The 21725-nt window shown below is 47.1% G+C and overlaps 1 gene segment (V, D, J or C); it reads right to left on the reverse strand.

The window, feature by feature from the left end:
* Nucleotides 1-673: 673 nt before the first annotated feature.
* On the reverse strand, nt 674-16334 carry LOC125456643 (Ig kappa chain V region Mem5-like). The segment is given in 4 exon segments: nt 674-1538; nt 15208-15239; nt 15719-16016; nt 16203-16334. Coding segments are annotated over 4 exon segments (708 nt in total).
* Nucleotides 16335-21725: the final 5391 nt, after the last annotated feature.

Below are 21725 nucleotides of genomic sequence, written 5' to 3' on the forward strand. Positions count from 1 at the left end.
TCCTGTAAATCTCAGTTATTGACACATCGATCACAATATCCCATTATTCCACGCTTAACTAGAATATGTGAATGGGGGCCAGGGAATGATCACAACTTGCCTGACACAGCACACTCCCTCCATTCCCCTCCTCAAAGCAAATCTGAAATCACCAACTGGGTTTTACACTGTGATCAGACTCAAGGAGGGAGGACGTGCTGTAAAGCTGAGATACACACCCACAGACAGCACCATGTAACAGACACACTCACGTGGTGTCATGTATACTGTGAGATCCTGACTGATCCTCTCTCTGAACTAAGACCGCACTCAGTTCAGTTTTGAGCTGTCACTGTGAGGAACAGGTGAAAGTGGGAGAATTGAATGTTACAAGTTCAGCCTCCAGAGTCTGTGATCGGCCAAATATGAGTTCAGGAATTCGACAGCATGCAGTGCACAGTGTGATCCCAACTGCTGGGTCTTCACCAACAGAGTGAAGAGTGAGTATCTCAGATTGCAATGATTGAGTCCCAGCAGCTTTCAGATTCTGCTCCATTTGTAATCTTGTAAACTCGACAGATTCCAGATCAAAGGCTGTCAATTCAGCTACAGTGGTGTCATTGATTGACAGGTCACCCAGCCCATCAGCTAAGAGAGGGATAGCTCATTTCGAAACCAGACAAGCGACAGAGCCTGAATGTTCTTCAACTTTATTGTCATTTCCAGATAGACATTTACAGAAAAAAAGACTGCAATTAACAGCCCAGACAGAGGAAGCTGCACAAATTCATAGCCACATTGGAACTTAAGGTAAACACCTGTGGAGACTTTTTCAATAGTCCCTTTAAACAGTGACAAAACCTTAAGTTGGAACTGACGGCTGAGCAGGAAGGAGATCTGCTTTACTGAAGCAGAGACTTCTGAGGTTGACATTGCTTTTCAGCAGCTGACAGTCTTCCACAACTTTGAGAGGTTTTAATTGTCATCACAAGTCACCACTGACCCCATGAAACACTCCCAGGACAGGGGCAGCATGGGGTTAGATACAGAGGAAAGCACCCTCTACACTGTCCCAATGACCTGCCTTAACCCCTGAACCTCAGAAATGTCTCCAAGTCAGTCCTGAGAAGGAAGAGAGTTGAAATATCGTGCTGACAATGGCCTTTGCCCTGCCAGCTCAGCCCCGTTCTATTTAAAGTTGTGTCTCCTCTGTGGACTGTCTCAAACACACTACACACATTCTGATCTCCTGATGCTCTTGCTGAGGGGAGAGGAGAGGGTGACGTGGGTGAGAGCACAGGAGAAGAGAGCGTTGGACTCCCAGTCAGAGCCAGAGAGGGTCAGCAGGCTGCTGACACTGTAAGTGCTGTCTGAAGCTCGCAGGTAGTTGCTGGTCTGAACCCCATCCGAAATGACTGCACCATCCTTCTTCCACTGCACCTCCAGCTCATCAGGATAGAAGTGATTGGCGAGGCACACCAGGGTGGCAGTGCCCTTGGTCTGAACCTGCTCCGGGGAGGGGGGCAGCAGGGTCAGCTTGGGCTGAGACCTGTCACGGCCTGAAAGACAACAGAAGCAATTTTAATCCCTACCATTCAAAAGATTTTAACTTTCCAAACATTCACTCACAAAACAATCTGTTTGAACACTTGTAGCCAATAATGAACAAACCCAACAGCAGAATGATTATTTATTAAAATTCCTTGTTGATGGAGGACATTGAAATCCCCCACCCAGAGTGCATTCTGTGCCCTCACCACCCTCAGTGCGTCCTCCAAGTGCTGTTCAACCTGGAGGAGAGTGATTTTTCATCCGAGAAAGGGCAGTACATGGTAATCAGTGGGAGGTTTCACAGAATCATACAGTACTGAAGAGGCCATTTGCTCTATCAGGTCTGTACCATGAATGCTGCACTAAATCTGCTCTCCACCCACTTTCTTGATCTGGGCCCATAACATTGAATGTTGGGATATTTCAGAGGCTCATCCAAGTATGTTTGAACAGTTGTGAAATTACCCACCTGCTCCCCTCCCAGGCACTGTGTGAAAAAGCCTCAAACTTCTCTACTCCAAAGAAAACAACTTGAGCTTATCCGGTCCCTCTTTGTCACTGAAACTCTCCATCACAGGCAACATCCCAGTTGAATCTCCTCTGCACCTCCTCCAGTACAATCATATCCTTTCTATAGTGTGGTGACCAGAACTGCACACAGTGCTCCAGCTGTGGCCTAACCGAAGTCGTGTACAGCTCCACCATACCCTCCCTGCTCTTATAATCTATATCTGAAATGATAAAGACACGTGTCCCATAAGCCTTCATAACTGCCCGATTAACCTGCTCTGGCACTTTCAGGGATCTGTCGACAATCATCCCAAGATCCTGCTGTCACTCTGAGATTCATAGTGTCCTGCCATTCATTGAGTACTCCCTTGTCTTGTTACTTCCTGCAAAGTGCACCATCTCTCCTTTTCAGGCTTCCATTCCAGCTGCCTCTGATCTGCCCATCTGACCAATCTGGTTATATCCTCCTGTAACATAAAACCTTCTTCCTCACGGTCGACCTTCCGGCTGATCTTCATGTCATCCACAAACTCAATTATCCTCCCCTCCCCTATTCTCATCAAAATTGTTCCTATATATATCACAGTGAGGGATCCAACACTGATCCCTGTGATATTCCACTGCACACTGAGCCCAGTCACTCAAACAGCCTTCTCCCATCCCCCTCTGATACCTGTCACAAAGCCAAGTTTGGATCAACTTGCCAACTTGTACCCATGGGCCTTTACCTTTTTCATCCGTCTCCCACATGGGACATTGTCAAAGGCCTTGCTGAAATCTACATAAACTACACCTCCCTCACCTACACACCTGGTCACCTCCTTGACATAATCGCAGTAGATTTGTTGGCCATGACCTCCCGCTGACAAAGCCGCGTTGACTATCCCTGAAATGGAGATTCATTCTACCTTCAGAATTTTCTCCAATCACATTCCTAACACTGATTTGAGACTCACTGGTTTCCTTAATGCCATGAGACATTGTCCAGATTCAATGTTGGGGACTCCCAGGCTCATTCCCTCCCGACTATATCCCACGGTGTCACCTCTGCTGGGACTGTCCCACTGGTGGGACAGGGCATACCCAGTGATGGTGATGGTAGTGTCTGGGACGTGGTCTGTAAGGCCTGATACTGTGAGTATGACTGTGTCAGGCTGTTGTTTGACTTCTCTATGAATTTGGCACCAGCACACAGATGTTAGTAAAGATGGCAGAGCAGGGTAGACAGAGCTGTGTTTGATGGTGTTTCCAATGCCAAGGTCGATGCCAGGTGGTCTGCCCAGTTTCATTCCATTTTTGAGAGCTTTCAGTGAATTTTACAATGGAGTAGCTCACTCGGCCATTTCAGAGGGGGGGTTAAAAGCCTGCCACATTGCTGTAGGTCTGGTGTCACATGTAGGTCAAACGAGGTAAGTCCAGCAGATTTCCTTCTCCAAATGACATCTGTCCTTCATCTCAATATGTCTTTAATAAACTTCCGATCACTCACTGATCAGGAGCCGTTGTTTAAGAAAGGAAAAATCAGGGAATTATACAGCTGTGAAACTGACATTGATGGTGGGAAAGTTGTTGGAAGGAATCCTGAGGGACAGGATTTATGTGTGTTTGGAAAAGCATGGACTGATCAGGGATAGTCAACATAGCATTGTAAGTGGGAAATTGCGTCTCACTAACTTGATTAGTTCTTTGAAGAAATAATGAAGAGACTTGATGAGGGCAGAGCAGTGGGTGTGATCTATATGGAGATCAGTAAGGCATTCGAAAAGTTTCCTCATGGTAAGACTGGTTCACAAGGTTAGATGACATGTAATATAGGGTGAACTAGCTATTTGGACATGGAACTGGCTCAAAGGTAGAAAACAGAGGATGGTGGTGGAGGGATCCTTTCAACCCAGAGTACTCTGACCAGCAGTGTGCCACAAGGATCGGTGCTGGGTCCATGGCTTTTCATCATTTATATAAATGATTTGGATGTGAACATAAGAGGAATAGTTCATAAATTTGTAGATGGCACCAAAATTGGAGGCACAGTGGACAGCGAAGAAGGTTACTTCAGAGTACAAGGGGATCTTTCCCAGAAGGGCCAAAGTTCTGAATGGTGTTACATGGAATTTAATGTAGATAAATGTGATTTGTTGCATTTTGGAAAGGCAAATCAGAGCAGGACTTATACTCTTAATGGTAAGGTCCTGGAGAGTGCTGCTGAACAAAGAAGCCTTGGAGTTTACTTTCATATTGGAAACGGAGTTATGGGTGGTTAGGATAGTGAAGACAATGTTTGGAAAGCTTCCCCTTATCAGGAAGGGCATTGGGTATATATTTGGATCACATTTGGTCATTTTCAAGCTGTACAGGACATTGGTCAGGACACTATTGGAATACTGTGGGCAGTTGTGGTCTCCTTGCTGTCAGAAGGGTGTTGTGAATATTAAAATTGCTTAGAACATAGAACATAGAACATTACAGCACATTACAGGCCCTGCGGCCCTCAATGTTGTGCCGACCTGTCATACCGATCTCAAGCCCATCTAACCTACACTATTCCATGTACGTCCATGCTTGTCCAATGACGACTTAAATGTACCTAAAGTTGGCGAATCTACTACCGCTGCAGGCAAAGCGTTCCATTCCCTTACTACTCTCTGAGTAAAGAAACTACCTCTGACATCTGTCCTATATCTTTCATCCTTCAATTTAAAGCTATGCCCCCTCGTGCTCGCCGTCACCATCCTAGGAAAAAGGCTCTCCCTATCCACCCTATCTAATCCTCTGATTATTTTATATGTTTCAATTAAGTCACCTCTCAACCTTCTTCTCTCAAATGAAAACAGCCTCAAGACCCTCAGCCCTTCCTCGTAAGACCTTCCATCCATACCAGGCAACATCCTAGTAAATCTCCTCTGCACCCTTTCCAAAGCTTCCACATCCTTCTTATAATGCGGTGACCAGAACTGTGCACAATACTCCAAGTGCGGCTGCACCAGAGTTTTGTACAGCTTCACCATAACCTCTTGGTTCCGGAACTCGATCCATCTATTAATAAAAGCTAAAACACTGTATGCCTTCTTAACAGCCCTGTCAACCTGCGTGGCAACTTTCAAGGATCTGTGTACATGGACACCGAGATCTCTCTGCTCATCTACACTGCTAAGAATCTTACCATTAGCCCTGTACTTTGCCTTCTGGTTACTCTTCCCAAAGTGCATCACCTCACACTTGCCTGCATTAAACTCCATTTGCCACCTCTCAGCCCAGCTCTGCAGCTAATCTACGTTCTCTCTGCAACCTACAGCATCCTTCGTCACTATCCACAACTCCACCAACCTTAGTGTCGTCTGCAAATTTACTAACCCATCCTTCTACGCCCTCATCCAGGTCATTTATAAAAATGACAAACAGCAGTGGACCCAACACTGACCCTTGTGGTACACCACTAGTAACTGGTCTCCAGGATGAACATTTCCCATCAACTACCACCCTCTGTCTTCTTTCAGCAAGCCAATTTCCGATCCAAACTGCTATATCTCCCACAATTCCATTCCTCTGCATTTTGCACAATAGCCTATCGTGGGGAACCTTATTGAACGCCTTGCTGAAATCCATATACACCACATCAAGTGGTTTACTCTCATCTACCTGTTTGGTCACCTTCTCAAAGAACTCAATAAGTTTTGTGAGGCACGTCCTTCCCTTCACAAAACCGTGCTGACTATCCCTAATCAATTTATTCTTTTCTAGATGATTATAAATCCTACCCCTTATAACCTTTTCCAACGCTTTACCAACAACTGAGGTACGGCTCACTGGTCTATAATCACCAGGGTTGTCTCTACTCCCCTTCTTGAACAGGGGAACCACATTTGCTATCCTCCAGTCATCTGGCACTATTCCTGTAGACAATGACGAGTTAAAGATCAATGCCAAAGGCTCAGCAATCTCCTCCCTGGCTTCCCAGAGGATCCAAGGATAAATCCCATCCAGCCCAGGGTACTTATCTATCTTCACCCTCTGTAGGATTTCTAATACCTCTTCCTTGTGAACCTCAATCCCACCTAGTCTAGTAGCCTGTATCTCAGTATTCTCCTCGACAACACTATCGTTTTCTAGAGTGAATACTGTTGAAAAATATTCATTTAATGCTTCCCCTATCTCATCTGACTCCACACACAACTTATCACTACTATCCTTGATTGGGCCTAATCTTACTTTCGACATTCTTTTATTCCTTACATACCTATAGAAAGCCTTAGGGTTTACCCTGATCCTATACGCCAACAACTTCTCATGTCTCCTCCTGACTCTTCTGAGCTCTCTCTGTAGGTCTTTCCTGGCTACCTCGTAGCCCTCAAGCACCTTGACTGAGCCTTCACATCTCATCCTAACATAAGCCTTCTTCTTCCTCTTGACCAGAGACTCCACCTCCTTCGTAAACCACGGCTCCCGCACTCTACAGCTTCCTCCCTGCCTGACAGGTACATACTTATCTAGGACACACAGGAGCTTTTCCTTGAATAAGCTCCACATTTCTACTGTGTCCATCCCCTGCAGTTTCCTTCCCCATCCTATGCTCCCTAAATCTTACCTAATCTCATCGTAATTGCCTTTCCCCCAGCTATACCTCTTGCCCAGTGGTATACACCTATCCCTTTCCATCACTAAAGTAAACACAACAGAATTGCTTAGGTAAGATTTACAAAGATGTTGCCTGGTTTGGAGGGATTGAGCTATAGGGAGCGGCTGAATAGGCTGGGGCTAATATCCCTGGAGCGTCAGTGGCTCAGGTGTGAACTTAGAGGTTTATAAAATCATCAGGGACATGGATAGGATAAACTGGTCAGGTATTTTCCCAGAGACAGGTTTGTCTAGAGGGCATCTAGTGAGAATAAAGTGAGAGGGGAAATATTTAAAAGGTTACCTTAGGGGCAACATTTTCACACAGAGGGTGGGGTGTGTATGGAATGAGCAGCCAGAGGAAGTGGTGAAAGCTGGATCAATTACAGCTTTTAAAAAAATCGGGATGGGTAGATGAATCGGAAGGTTTTAAAGAGATACGGGCCTAATGCTGGCAAATGACTCTAGATTAATTAGAATATGGGCCAGCGTGGATGAGTTGTGCCGGTGTCTGTTTTCTGTGCTGTACATCATCTCTATGACTCTATAACTCGATAATCTTATCTGTGAAACTTGAAGCAGACAGGGATCAACATACTTCAGGAAGGGTGCCCATATCAGACGTTCTGGATTTCATTTCGAACCTTGCTGCCCATCACTGTGCTGTTGTCAAGGGTGAGGTTGCAATGAGTCTCATTGTCTTCGCGGTTCGGCAGGGTCACTGGTCCTATTGACCCTGTGACCCCTGGAAGGTGGGAGCATGTGGACAACGGGTGGGGGCCAGGGCCAGGAGGCTTTGACCTCAAAAAAGAACTTGCATTTGTGCAACACCCATCCCCAGCTCAGGATGAATTTTGCCCCTCACTTCTGATTATGCACAACAACATTACAGAGAACTTCAATAATGAACAGAGATTCCGATTTTTAGGGATGTTGATTCACGAATAAATATTGACCTGGACACCAGGGAGACCTGCCTTACTCCTCTAATAGTACCATGGCATCATTTAATGCTCCCTGAGAGGGCAGACATCAGATTGTACCACCTGAAAGGCAGTCCCTCTGACAGTGCAGCGCTCCCTCAGTACTGACCCTCCGACAGTGTGTCACTCGCTCAGTACTGACCCCCTGACAGTGTGACACTCGCTCAGTCCTGACCATTCATATGTGCCACGCTCCCTCAGCACTGACCCTCCGACAATGCATCACTCCCTCAGCACTGACACTCTGACAGAGGTACTTTCTCAGTCCTCACCCTCTGACAGTGTGGCACTCCTTTAGTTCTGACCCTCTGACTGTGTGTCTCTCCCTCAGTACAGACCCACTGACAGTGCAGCACTCCCTCTCTACTGACCCGCTGACAGTATGACAATCCCTCAGCACTGACCATCTGACAAAGTGGCACTCCCTCAGTACTGACCCTCCGGCAGTGTGGCATTTGCTCTGTACAGACTCTCTGACAGTGCGGCACTCCCTTAGTACTGTCCCTCCGACAGTACGGCACTCCCTCAGCACTGACCGTCTGACAGTGCGGCACTTGCTCAGTACTGATGTCCAACAGTGCAGCACTCCCTCAGCACTGGCCCTCCGGCAGTACGGTGCTCCCTCAGCACTGACCCTCTGGCAGTGCGGCACTCCCTCAGCACTGGTCCTCCAGCAATGCGGCACTCCCTTAACACTGGCCATCCGACAGTGTGCACTCACTCAGTACTGACCCTCCGACAGTAAGACAATCCCTCAGCACTGACCCTCCGACAGTGCGGCACTCCCTCAGTACTGTCCCTCCAACAGTGCAGCACTCCCTCAGCACTGACCCTCTGACAGTGTGGCACTTGCTCAGTACTGATCCTCCAACAGTGCAGCACTCCCTCAGCAATGGCCCTCCGACAGTATGGTGCTCGCTCAGCACTGACCCTCTCACAGCACAGAACACACTCAGTACTGACTCTCTGAGAGTGTGGCACTCCCTCAGTACTGACCCTTCAATCATGCAGAACTCCCTCAGCTCTGACCCTTCGATAGTGCGGCACTCCCTCAGCACTGACCCTCTGAAAGTGCGGCACTTCTGCAGTTCTGACCCTCCAGCAATGCGGCACTCCCTTAGCACTGGCCCTCCGACAGTGGGGCACTCCCTCAGCACTGAGCCTCCAACAGTGCGGCACTCTGTCAGCACTTTCATTCTGACAGTGCAGCACTCTGTCAGTACTGACATTCTGACAGTGCGGCACTCCCTCAGCACTGACCCTCTGGCAGTGCGGCACTCCCTCAGCCCTGACCCTCCAGCAATGCGGCACTCCCTTAGCACTGGCCCTCCGACAGTGGGGCACTCCCTCAGCACTTGCCCTCCGACAATGCGGCACTCCCTCAGGACTGATCCTCTGACAATGCGGCACTCCCTTTCTACTGGCATTCTGACAGTGTGGCACTCCCTCAGTACAGCTCTGCACTGTCAATCTGCAGTACATTCTCAGGTTACAGAATGAGAGAGTCACTAGAACGTGGAAGCCAGCTATTCTACCCATCAATTTCACACCGACCCTCTGAAGAGCATCCCACTCAGATCCACCACCTTCACATATCCTTGTAGCACTACATTTCTGATGGCTAATCCACTGAGACTGCAGTCTATAGAATGGGATGTGAAGCCAAAACATTGTGAGTCGGAGAGGAGAGTGGTCCCTGCTGATGCCTGGCTGACACCTCCCAGTCCAATAGCCTGATATGCCCCCCTCCATCCTGGCTCACACTTGGAGGAATGAGGCCCCTTGGAGAGACTGGAGCTGTTCCCCTGCCAGAGCCAGTGCCTTCAGGAGCGAGATGGAGAGCAGGTGATGGGGACGGGGATGGGGTTTGATGTTTGGAGGGAATGGCTGTTCATCCAAAGAAAAGAAAGAATACTATTTCTATTGTGCATTTCACTCCTTATATGCTCCCAAAGACATTTACAGACAGTGAGGACCTTGTTTGAAAATGAGTCACTGTTGTAATGTCTGGAGCATGGCAGCCATTTTGGCAGCCATCGAGATCCCACAAGCAGCATTGAGACCAAGGAGCATTTTTAGTGATGTTGGTTCTGGGATAAATATCAGCCTGAACTCAACCAAAAGAGAAGCCAAATGGCAATTTCCCAAAAACCCTGGAACACTGAAAGGCCTGGATTGTGACTGCTGCTGTAGCCGTCTGTCAGCAAAACTTTGCCAACAGATAACCAGGGAGTGGAGAGAGTGTGCATCCTGGTCCATGCCATAATGTCAGGATGTTTCCTGGAATACCATGAGTGCAGGAAGTGTGGTCAAAGACAACAGTTGAACCTCCGGGTTTCAGAGTTTGAGCAGCAGCTGGTGTCAGTGTGGAGAGTCTGTGAGGCTGAGAGGTCCATGGAGAGCACGTTTCTAGATATGCTCACTCCGCAGCTTCAGTGTATGCAGGGAGAGAGGGAAATGGGGGAGTAGCAGGCAGTCTGAAAGGACCAGGCAGCTAGTACAAGAGTCCCCTGAGCATATCCCACTCTCCAACCAGGATTCAGTTCAGAATCCTGATGGGAATGATGGCTCATCTGGGGAGTGCAGCCACAGCCAAGCCCATGGCACCAAGGTTGGTTCAGCTGTCTGGGTGTCGGGGTGAGGGAGCACAAGGAAGACTGGAAAAGCAATAGTGAGAGGGGATTTGAGAACGAGAGCAATCAATAGATGTTTCTGCAGCTGTAGATGGGAATCCAGGATGGTGTGTTGTCTCCCTGGCGCCAGGGTCAAGATGCCACTGAGCAGCTGCAGAGCACCCTGAGGGAAAAGGGGGATCAGTCAGCAGCCGTGACCCACATCAGTCCCAGTGACAGAGGGAGAAAAGGGATGTGGTCCTGCAGTCAGAATTTTGGGAGCTCAGGAGGGAATTAGCAGCAGGATCTCAAAAGGAGGAATCTCCGGATTACTCCCAGTGTCACACACAAGACAGAATTGGAGCAGGAGGGTAAGAGAGGGAGAGTGGGACTAGAAAGTGGTTCTAGGAGGGAGGGCTTTAGATTCTTGGAACTTTGGGCTATCTCTGGGGCAGATGGGACATGCACAGACCAGACAGGTTGCCCCTGAACAGAGCTGGGACTGAGTTCCTTGTGGGGTGATTTGCTTGTGCTGTTGGAGAGGGGTTAAACTAACTTGGCAGGGTTGTGGGGGCCAGGTGGGAATATCAGAGAGGGAAACCAAGGTCCACCAAAATCCTGGGAGAGATAGATAGCACCAGAGTGAGAAATAATAACATACTGGGCAGGGTAGCAGATTGTGGGAGAGAGTAATAAGCCCAAATCATGGTCACTGTATATATGTGGGACTACACAGTGAGGGGAATTCGATTGGAGAGTTACAGATAGATTGTCAAGTTGAAATCTGATGCTGCGCCTTAATAGAGACCAGGCTCAAAGAATGGCAGGTCTGGGTGTTAAATTTTCCAGAATCTGAAGTGTTCAGGAAAGATTGCAGAGGAGGGAATACAGCAAGGGGTTGTGGGATTGGTTCAGGAGATCAGTGAAGAGCTGGAAAAACAGGATGTCCCATAGGAGTCAAGGACAGAATTGATTTGATTTGGGAAAAGGAACAAAAAAGGTGCAATCAGATTTTTCAGTGCAGACTATAGGTCACTGATTAGAGGGAAGGATGCAGAGGGCCAAATCTGCAAGGAATTTACAGAGAGGTGTAGACATTATAGAGTCATTAGATTTGGGCTTATTACTCTCTCCCACAATCTGCTACCCTGCCCAATATGTTATTATTTCTCACTCTGGTGCTATAGAGTCATTAGAATGGGGGTCTTTAATTGTCAAAAAATAAGCTTGGATAGTAGCAGTGTGAAGGACAGGGAGGGGCCAGAGTTGTGAAAGTTGCTCAAGTGAATTTACCGAAGCTGTGTGTTTCTAATCCAATGAGAAAGGAGGCTCTGCTAGACCTGGATCTTGGGAATGAGTAGGCTCAAGTAGATCAAGTGTCAGTGAGAGGACATTTCGGGAAGAGAGTTCATTGTATCACAATATTTGGGGAGAGAGTAGAAAAAGAAAAATGAATATCCACAGTAAAGGCATGACCATGGATCAAATTCCCATTGGTTCTCCTCCAAATGTCTCACAATTTGAAATTTTCACTTTTTTTTCTTTAAAACAGCAGATGAATGAGGAATAAAAGTAATATTTTGCCTCAGTATTTACTGTTGAGAAAGATATGGACACTGATGAAATTGTGGAAAGAGACTGATTTCTTGAAAAGAGTGCACATGACAGAAAAGGAAGTGCAGTAACATGATCTTAAAACGCATGAAGGTTAATAAATCCCTGGGATATGATCAAGTCTTTCCCAGAACTTTGCTTGAAGGTGGGGAAGAGATTATAGGGCTCCTTTCAGAGATATTTGTTTCATTGACAGCCCATGGGTGAGGTGACAGAAAGCTGGAGGTAGATAACATTATGCCCTTATTTAAGAAAGGCTGCAAGGAAAACCCAGGGAACTATTGGCCAGTTAGTCTGATGTCAGTTGTGGGGAAGTTGTTGTAGGGGATTCTGAGAGACAGGATCTACATGCATTTGGAAATGCAAGGATTGATTAGAGAGACTCCACCTAGCTTTCTGTATGGGAAAGCATGCCTCACAAATCTGATCAAGTTTCATGAAGAGGTGACCAAGAAGATAGACGAAGGCAGAGTGGTAGACATTGTCTACATGGCCTTTAGCAAGGCTTTCGATAAGGACCTACATGGTAGACTGAATAGTAAGGTTTGCTTACATGGTTCTAGGGAGAGCTAGCCAACTGGAAACAAAATTGACTTGGCAGTAGGAGACAGAGAGAGGTGTGAAAGTTGCTGTTCAGACTGGAAGCCTGTGCCCAGCAGTGTACTGCAAGGATAATTTCTGGGCCCATCGTTGTTCATCATTTATATAATTATTTGGATGAGAATATAGGGAGTACGGTTAGTAAGTTTGCAGACATGACCAAAATTGCTGGATCATGAAGAAGGCTATCTGAGAGTACAACAGGCACTTTTTCAACAGGGCCAAATGGCAGATGGAGTTTAACTTGGGTAAATGTGAGGTGTTACATTTTGGTTAGACAAACCAAGGCAGGACGTACCCGATTAACGGTAGGATCCCCGACGAGGGTTGTCAGATAGAGTCCCAGGGGTGTAGGTACATAATTCCTTTAAAGTAGCATCACCAGTAGACAGAGATAATGGGAACTGCAGATGCTGGAGAATTCCAAGATAATAAAATGTGAGGCTGGATGAACACAGCAGGCCAAGCAGCATCTCAGGAGCACAAAAGCTGACGTTTCGGGCCTAGACCCTTCATCAGAGAGCAGACTGGTCAAGGTGCTTGACCTGTTTGCCTTCATTAGTTAATGCATTCAGTACAGGATTGGGATGTTATGTTATTGCTGTACAAGCGATTGGCAAGGCTACATCTGGAATACTGTGTGTAATTCTGGTTGCCATATAATCAGAACAACGTTATTGAATTGGAAAGGATGCAAACAAGATTTATAATGATGTTCCTGAGGCTGGAAGGTTTGAGTCAACAGGAAAGTCTGGATCGGGTGATACTTTTTTCAATCGAGCACAGGAGGCTGAGCAGTGACTTTTTAGAGGTTTATCGAGTCATGAGGGACATAAATGAGGTGAATAGACAAGCTTAGCCTGCTGTGTTCATCCAGCTCTAAATCTTGTTATCTCGGATTCTCCAGCATCTGCAGTTCCTATCGTCTCTGAATAGAGAAGGGCTTTTCCCTACGGCAGCAGAGTCCAAAACTAGTTGGTATATGGAGCCATAGAGTCATACCATTGTACAGCATTGAAACAGACTATTCAGTCCAAATCATCCAGAAATCCTTAATTAATCTAGTTCTACTTGCCAGAATTTGGCCCATGTCCCTCAAAACCCTTCCAATTCATATACCCATTCAGATGCCTTTCAAATGTTGCACTTGTAATAGGCTCCACCACTTCCTCTGACAAATCATTCCATACACCCACCACTCTCTGCATGAAAATGTTGCTCCTTAGGTCACTATTAAATCTGTCTCCTCTCGCCTTACTCACGCTCTCCAATTTTGGACTCCCCCACACTGGAGAAAATGCCTTTACTATTTACCCTATACATGCCCCTCATGATTTTATAAACCTCTATAAGGCCACCTCCCAGCCTCCAAAACCCCAGGGTAAATAAGCCCAAACTATGCAGCCTCTCACGATAGCACAGGTCCTCCAACCCTGGCAATATCCTTGTAAATCTTTTCAGAACCCTTTCAAGTTTCACAATATCTTTTCTATGGCAGGGAGATTGGAATTGCACAAAGTATTCTAAAAGTGGCCCAACTAATGTCCTGTAGAGCTCCACATTGACCTCCTGAGATCTAAACTCAATGCTGTTTAAGGTAAGAGAGAAAGATCTAAAAGTCAGCTGAGCTGCAACTTTTTCACATCGACAGTGGTGCATATGTGGGGTGATCTGCCAGAAAAAGACATTTGGACAGGTATATGAACAGGAGGGTTTGGAGGGATTCGGGTCAAACACAGGTAAATGGGACTAGGGGGCATAGCCGATGTGAAAAATCCAGGAATTATGTGAATATTTTGCAGAGAGGGCAAAACAATCTTCCCAAGGAAGGTTCAGGGATAAGAAATATCAGTTATAAAGATAGATTGGATTATTTGGGATTGTCTTCCCTGGAGAACAGAGGACTGAGAGGAAATTTGATTGAGGAATTCAAAATCAGAAGGGGTTTGGATAGAATATCTAGCAAAACAATGTTTCCAGTGATGAAACAATTGAGATCGAGATGCCACAGATAAAAAGCAATTAGTAAAAGGAGCAAAAGTGAGGTGATGAAAAACATGTACAGCCAGTGAGTGGTTAAGGTGTGGGGTGCACTGCCTGAGAATGTGGTGGAGGTAGCTTCAATTGAAACTTTCCGAAGGAAATGAGACTGTTATTTGAAAAGGAACAATGTGCAGGGCGACAGGGAGAAGGCAGGAGAATGACACTCAGTGAATTGCTCATTCAGAGAGCCGGTCCAGACAGGATGGGTGGAATGGCCTCCTTTTGCACTGTAACAATTCAGTGAGTGTGTGATTGAGCAGAGTTAAAGCTGGTGGGGGTGGGAGCTCGGTGTCTCACTGTGCTGCTGCTGCTGCTGCTGCTGCTGCTGCTGCTGCTGGGGTCAGTGAGATCAGAGACTGGACAGGGAGCCAGAGCTCACATCAAAATCTGTCCGTGTCCATCACACTGAGACTGGCAGGAGGCTACTCACTGATTTCACTCCATGCTGCAGGAATGTGACCACAGGCTGCAAACAGACACAGCTCCTCCGCACGGTGAGTAAAACTTACTGGCGTATCTTGCAGCTTAAAAGGGGGAAATGGAACTAAAGGAATACAGCTGGGTCCCCTGTTAGACACCATGCTCCCCAATCAACCATTTTGTTCCCTGCAACTCCCCATGAACACATTCAACAATTCAGCACTTGTGGCTTAGAAAGTTTCAGTATGGAAAGGGTTAATAACAGAGGATTGATGTTTACTCACTCAGTCTGAGCTTGGTTCCTTTACCGAACGTAAACCACAGTGAGAGCTCCCAGTGCAGAGGCTGTACATAAACCTCTGCTCTCTGCTTCTGGCTGTCACTCTCACCCTCTCCTTGGCTCTCTGTGTCTCACTCACTCTCACAGTCTTTCTGTATCTCTCACTCACTCACGTCTTTCTCTCTCTTTCTGTTTCTCTCATTATGTTTCTTTCCTTATCTCTGTCTTCCTCTCTCTCTTTGGCTGGTATCTAGCCTGGCTTGGGTGAGTTGTGAACTTTATTTTTGATGTTAAATCTTACAGCTGCTCTTCACATGTGGCCATGGAGTGTAAGAGGGAAACTTGAGGCCTTCAGTAAGTGGTGGGCACCACAGGCACTGGAGTGTATCATAGGCAGTGATAATCCTGGCATGGGGTCATTTGTTCAGTTACATTTATATATAATTGTGGGATGTGTCAGTGCAGGGGGTGGCGCTGTGTGTATTGAGGTTTTTGTACGGTTCTGTATCACTGTGTAGGTGTAGCCATAACCTGCTTGACAGTAATACTCAGCAACATCCTCATTCTGAACGTTGCTGATTGTCAGGGTGAAACTGGTTCCTGATCCACTGCCAGTGAAGCGCTCAGAGACTCCTGTGAATCGATTTGTTGCTTCATAGATCAGGAGAGAGGGTTTCTGTCCTTCTCGCTGCTGGTACCAAGCAAGGTAGTTGCTAATAGATTGGCTGGCTGTACAGGTGATGGTTGCGGTCTGGCCCAGTCCCACTGACAGTACTGGGGGTGACTGGTTCATGACGGTGTTCCCGCTGATACCTGAGGGGTCAGAGAGAAACACAGTGAAGTCAGAACGGTCACAGAAAGAGCCCATCAAATGAGAGATTGTTGGAGACACTGAGCATTCCTCTGGTTTCAACATTTTCAATTTAATCACAAGTCAATGGAATTGGAGTGAAATGGAGAGCAGCTAAAGATTTAAGGTGGAAGGAGAGAGATTTGTACCTGCAACGCAGAACGCCAGGGGCCAGATGAGCTGGATATGTGAAATCATGGTGTGTGCTCCTGTCCCTGTGCCTGGTTCCTGATCAACTCTCCCTTCACTGGCCTCTGCTTTATAAAGCTGCAGCCTGCGAGAGTCTCACTGGCTGTTCCTCAGTATGTAAATGGAATCCGGCAGAGAGAGAGAGAGCCACGTCAGCTCCTCATACTTCCTCTTCTCTCTCTCTTTCTAGTGCTCCCTCTCACTGATTCACTCCCTCAAAATTTTTAACTATTTTTCCTTCTTATGTCACTACATCACTAGTTACACCAGTATTAATTGACCATCCCCTGTTGCACAGAGGGTAGTATTATGTCACCCACATTGCTGTCAGTGTGGAGTCACATGTAGTCCAGTCCAGGTAAGAAAGGCAGTTTCCTTCCCGAAATGATATTTGTTAATCATGTGGGTTTTAATGATGATTTTACCATTACTATGAGACTCTTAATTCCCAATTTCTTTTATTAATTTCATATTCCACCACCAGCTATGGAAAAATATGTTCCCCAGAACATTCCCTGTGTCTCTGGCCATTAAAGAGGTTTATAAAATCATGAGGGATATAAGCAAAGGTGAATAGTAGGTGTCTTTTCTATAGAGTGGAGTATTTCAAGATTAAGGGATATGTTTTTAAGGTGTAAGGAGAAAGATTTAACAAAGACATAAGGGGCAACGTTTTTACACAGAGAGTGGTTTGTGTGTTGAATAAACTTCCAGAGGGATGGTGGCTGCAGATACAGTTACAATGTTGAGAAGACATTTGGACAAGTCCATGAATTAGAAAGGTTTGGAGGGATGTGGGCCAAGCACAAGCAGGTGGGGCTGGCTTAGTTAGAGATTGTGTTCAGCATGGACCCATTGGACTGAAGGGCCTGTTTTGGTGCTGTATGACTCTATGACTCTAGAAATAAAACTCTCCAGCCCAGGAAACATCTGGTAAATCTCCTCTGCATCCTCTCCAGTGTTATCACATCCCCACTATAACTGGATTCTGAAACTGTACACTTGCTTTGTCCTAATCAACGTTTTATACAAATTCAGCATAATCTCCCTGTTCCTACCCTCAATCCCTCAGATAATAAAGGCAAGTATCCCCTATACCGTCTTGTGTACTTTATCCACCTGTCGTGATATATCAAAGGACTGGTGGCCATTCACATTAGCGTCCCTCTGATCCTCAGTGCTTCCCAGGATCCTACTGTCCATCGGGTATTCCCTTGCCTTGTTTGTCCTACTCAAGTGTATCACCTCACATTTACCCAGATTGAATTCCATTTGCCACTGATCAGCCCATCTGACCAGCCTGTCCCTTTCCTTTGGTAAGCTCAGGCTTTCCTCCTCACTATTTACCACCCCACCAATTTTTACATTGAATGTGAACTTCCTGACCGAACCTCCTACATTCAAATTGTTGATATATATCACAAATAGCAAAGGGTCAAACATGACATTTGTGGGACCCCACTGGACACAGATTTCTAGTCAGAAAACGTCCCTCAAACATCACACTCTGCCTCCTCACTGTCAGCAAATTTTGGAACCAATGTGTCAAATTTCCTTGGAGACAGAAAGAGACGGAGAGAGCGGGAAATAGAGAAACAGAGAGAGACAGAGATAAGAGAGAGTGAACGACAGTGAGTGTGAAAAGATGGTGTGTGTGTGTAAGAGAGAGACGAAGGTGATTGTGAGGGATTCTAGGAAGTAATGGCCTCAAACTTCTATGCTTCAGTAAACAATATCCCAGCTTATCCAGCCTTCCTTTACAGCTCAAATACTCTTTCCTGAATCTTTTCTGAAACATTTCCAGCTGAGTAATATACTTCTTATAAGAAGAAAACCAGAACTGGACATGGTATTCCAGAAAATGCCTCACCAACATCCTCTACAAGCTGAACATGATCTCCCAAATCCTATACTCAAAGGCCTAAGCAATGGAGGCAAGCATGCTAAACACCTTCTTAACCACCCTGGCTATTAGGAAGAGAGACTGGACCGATTGGGGTTGTTTTACTTCGAGCAGAGGAGATTGAGAGGGGATACAATTGTGATGTATAAAATTATGAGGGACAAAGAGAAGGTAGATAGGAAGAGACCTTTCCCTTTGATGGAGGGATCAGTGACCCTGGGCCATAGATTTAAAGTCAGAGGTGGGAGCTTAAGAGGGACATGAGGAATAATATTGTCATCCAGAGGTTGATGGGAATCTGGGTCACACTACCTGTAGGAGTGGTAGAGCCAAAAACCCTCAGAACATTGAAGAAATATATCGATGTGCATTTGTGATGCCAAGGCATACATGGCTAGAACATGGGCATAGAATAATCATGTGGTTGTTTTAGTCTGGTGCAGGCACAATGGGCCGAAGGGCCATTTTCTGTGCTAGAAATCTCCATGACGCTCTGTGCCAACCAGCAACACTGCTCTACCATCTCTCTTTATCCTTTCTTTCACCATCTCTGTAAACCTTGCCACCTGTTCGTCTGTGTCAGTGACACAGCCTCATTCTCCCTCTGTCAGTCTGTCTCTCTGTCCCCATCTGTCTTTCCCTGAGTTTGTGTCTTTTTTATTTATCACCATCCAGCTCTCCTCCTGTATAACTTCCTTTCATTTTCTCCCTCTCTCTCGCTGTCTCTCTCTGTGTCTCTGCCCCTCCTCTCTCTCTCTGTCTCTCTCTCCCTCTCTGTCTCTCTCTCATTCCTGTATCTCTTGATGTTTGTCCCTCTGCCCGCTCACCTCTCACTCCCACCCTGCCCCTCCTTGCCATTGTCCAACTGATCCCTATACCACGTGTTACTGCTGGACATTGGAACATTGAATCCTTGGGCAGCAGTTAAATGCCTCAACTTTCTGTTTCCATCTCACTCACAGTGTCCTGCACATTCTCCCTCTCTGTCTCCCTCCCTTTCTCCCATTTCACCCATTTCCCAGTTGGATATCATTAAATGCAGTGTAAATCTGCCTGAGCTCTTCTTCACCAACAGATCAGAAACTTCCCATTGGGCCCTCCAGTGTCGCGGCTTCAAACCCCACATCCTCTCCTTCATGAAGGCCTCTTACTTCCATCTCCTCAACATTATGCATCTCTGCACTCCATCATCCTCATGATTGTATAACCATTATTCCTGATCATCCTACCTCCAATCTCTATGATTCCAATGTCCTCTCCCAGATTTCTCAATTCATGCTCCATAGATCCCAACGTGTCTGAAATGGAGTTGACCCCTCTAAACATTGCTCCAGAATGATCGCTGAACTGCCTGGATGTATTCCCTTACCTCATTGACCTTGTCCCTGACCTCACTGCCCTCCAATTGTCTCATAGCATCCCTCCTCACTCTGTCTGTGCCCTGCTGCACTCACATTCCCTCCCTCACCCTTCTAGCTCCTGCCCATCCCTGCTTTCTCCATTGCACCATTGGCAGCAGCACCTCCAGACACCTAGAACCTGTTCCCTGACCTCCCACTCTTCATTCCCACCCCTCTCCAGGTCGCGCTCTCTTCTGACAAGCCTTGGAGATTGGTGATGGCCCATACTGTTGAATAACTCATCTTCCACACACAGAATAGGGAAGTGCGCAAGGTCAGAATGTACTGTCAGGCGCCATGGAACTGTCCCTCAGCATGAAGTGTCCCCCAAGAGGGGAGAGGGAATGTTCATGGTCCTGAGCTCCATTTCCCAGGCCAGGCAGTTTGTCTCCCAATGAACGAATGAGATGCCAGTTTGGAACCCAGGTTAGGGGCAGTCTCATGCTGTGGACCGGGGTCTATAAGAGGGAATTGGAGATTGAGTTATGGGGAGAGAGGAGGGCAGTGGGAATAATAGGGTCACTTATCGGCACAGTGGTTGTACTATTGCAAATGCTGTGCAGTCTCATCACTTTTAGTTCTCTGTTCCCCTACCATTGACTTTACTGACTTATTCCTCAGCAGTAAATCTAGTCTGGCCTGTTCCCAGAGTTGGTTCTAAAGCATACTGCATCAGAAACACTCTCCTGTAAACTGGGTTACAGATAATGGGAACTGCAGATGCTGGAGAATCCAAGATAACAAAGTGTGAAGCTGGATGAACACAGCAGGCCAAGCAGTATCTCAGGAGCACAAAAGCTGACGCTTCGGGCCGAGACCCTTCATCAGAGAGAGGGAGATGGGGAGAGGGCTGAAATAAATAGGGAGAGAGGGGGACGCGGACCGAAGATGGATAGAGGAGAAGATAGGTGGAGAGGAGAGTGTAGGCGGGGAGGTAGGGAGGGATAGGTCAGTCTGGGGAAGATGGACAGGTCAAGGAGGTGCAATGAGGTTAGTACGTGGGAAATGGAAGTGCGGCTTGAGGTGGAAGGAAGGGATAGGTGAGAAGAAGAACAGGTTAGGGACCCGGGGACATGCTGGGCTGGTTTTGGGATGCAGTGGGGGAAGGGGAGATTTTGAAGCTTGTGAAGGCCACATTGATACCATTTGGCTGTGGGGTTCCCAAGCAGGATATGAGTTGCTGTTCCTGCAACCTTTGGGTGGCATCATTGTGCCACTGCAGGAGGTCCATGATGGACCTCCCACCCACAGCCTCCAACCTTCTTGATCCCCAATCCAACACTGCCCGTTTCTATCTCCTTCCCAAAATCCACAAACCCGCCTGCCCTGGCCGGCCTATTGTCTCCACCTGCTCCTGCCCCACCGCATCTCCACCTAACTTGACTCTAGTTTCTCCCCCTTGGGCCAGGAACTCCCCACCTACATCTGTGACACCACCCACGCCCTCCACCTCCTCCAGAACTTCCAATTCCCTGGTCCCCAACACTTCATTTTCACCATGGACGTCTAGTCCCTTTACACCTGCATTCCTTATGCAGATGGCCTCAAGGCCCTCCACATCTTCCTGTCCCGCAGGCCCGACCAGTCCCCCACAACCGACACCCTCATCCACCTAGCCAAACACGTCCTCACCCTCAACAATTTCTCTTTCGATTCCTCCCACTTCCTACAGACAAAGGGGGTGGCCATGGGTACCTGCATGGGCCCAAGCTATGCCTGCCTCTTTGTAGGTTACGTGGAACAGTCCCTCTTCCACACCTACACTGGCCCCAAACCCCACCTCTTCCTCCGTTACATTGATTACTGTATCCGCGCCGCCTCTTGCTCCCAAGAGGAGCTCGAACAGTTCACCCACTTCACCAACACCTTCCACCCCAACCTCAAGTTCAGCTGGGCCATCTCCAATACATCTCTCACCTTCCTGGACCTCTCCGTCTCCATCTCAGGCAACCAGCTAGAAACTGATGTCCATTTCAAGCCCACTAACTCCCACAGCTACCTAGAATACAGCTCATCTCACCCACCGTCCTGCAAAAATTCCATCCCCTATTCCCAATCCCTTGCCTCCGCCGCATCTGCTCCCAAAATAAGGCATTCCAGACCCGCACATCCCAGATGTCCGTGTTCTTCAAGGACCGCAACTTACTCCTTGCAGTGGTCGAGAATGCATTTTGAGCGAC

This window comes from Stegostoma tigrinum, chromosome 8, assembly GCF_030684315.1.
Source record: "Stegostoma tigrinum isolate sSteTig4 chromosome 8, sSteTig4.hap1, whole genome shotgun sequence".
Taxonomy (NCBI): Eukaryota; Metazoa; Chordata; class Chondrichthyes; order Orectolobiformes; family Stegostomatidae; genus Stegostoma; species Stegostoma tigrinum.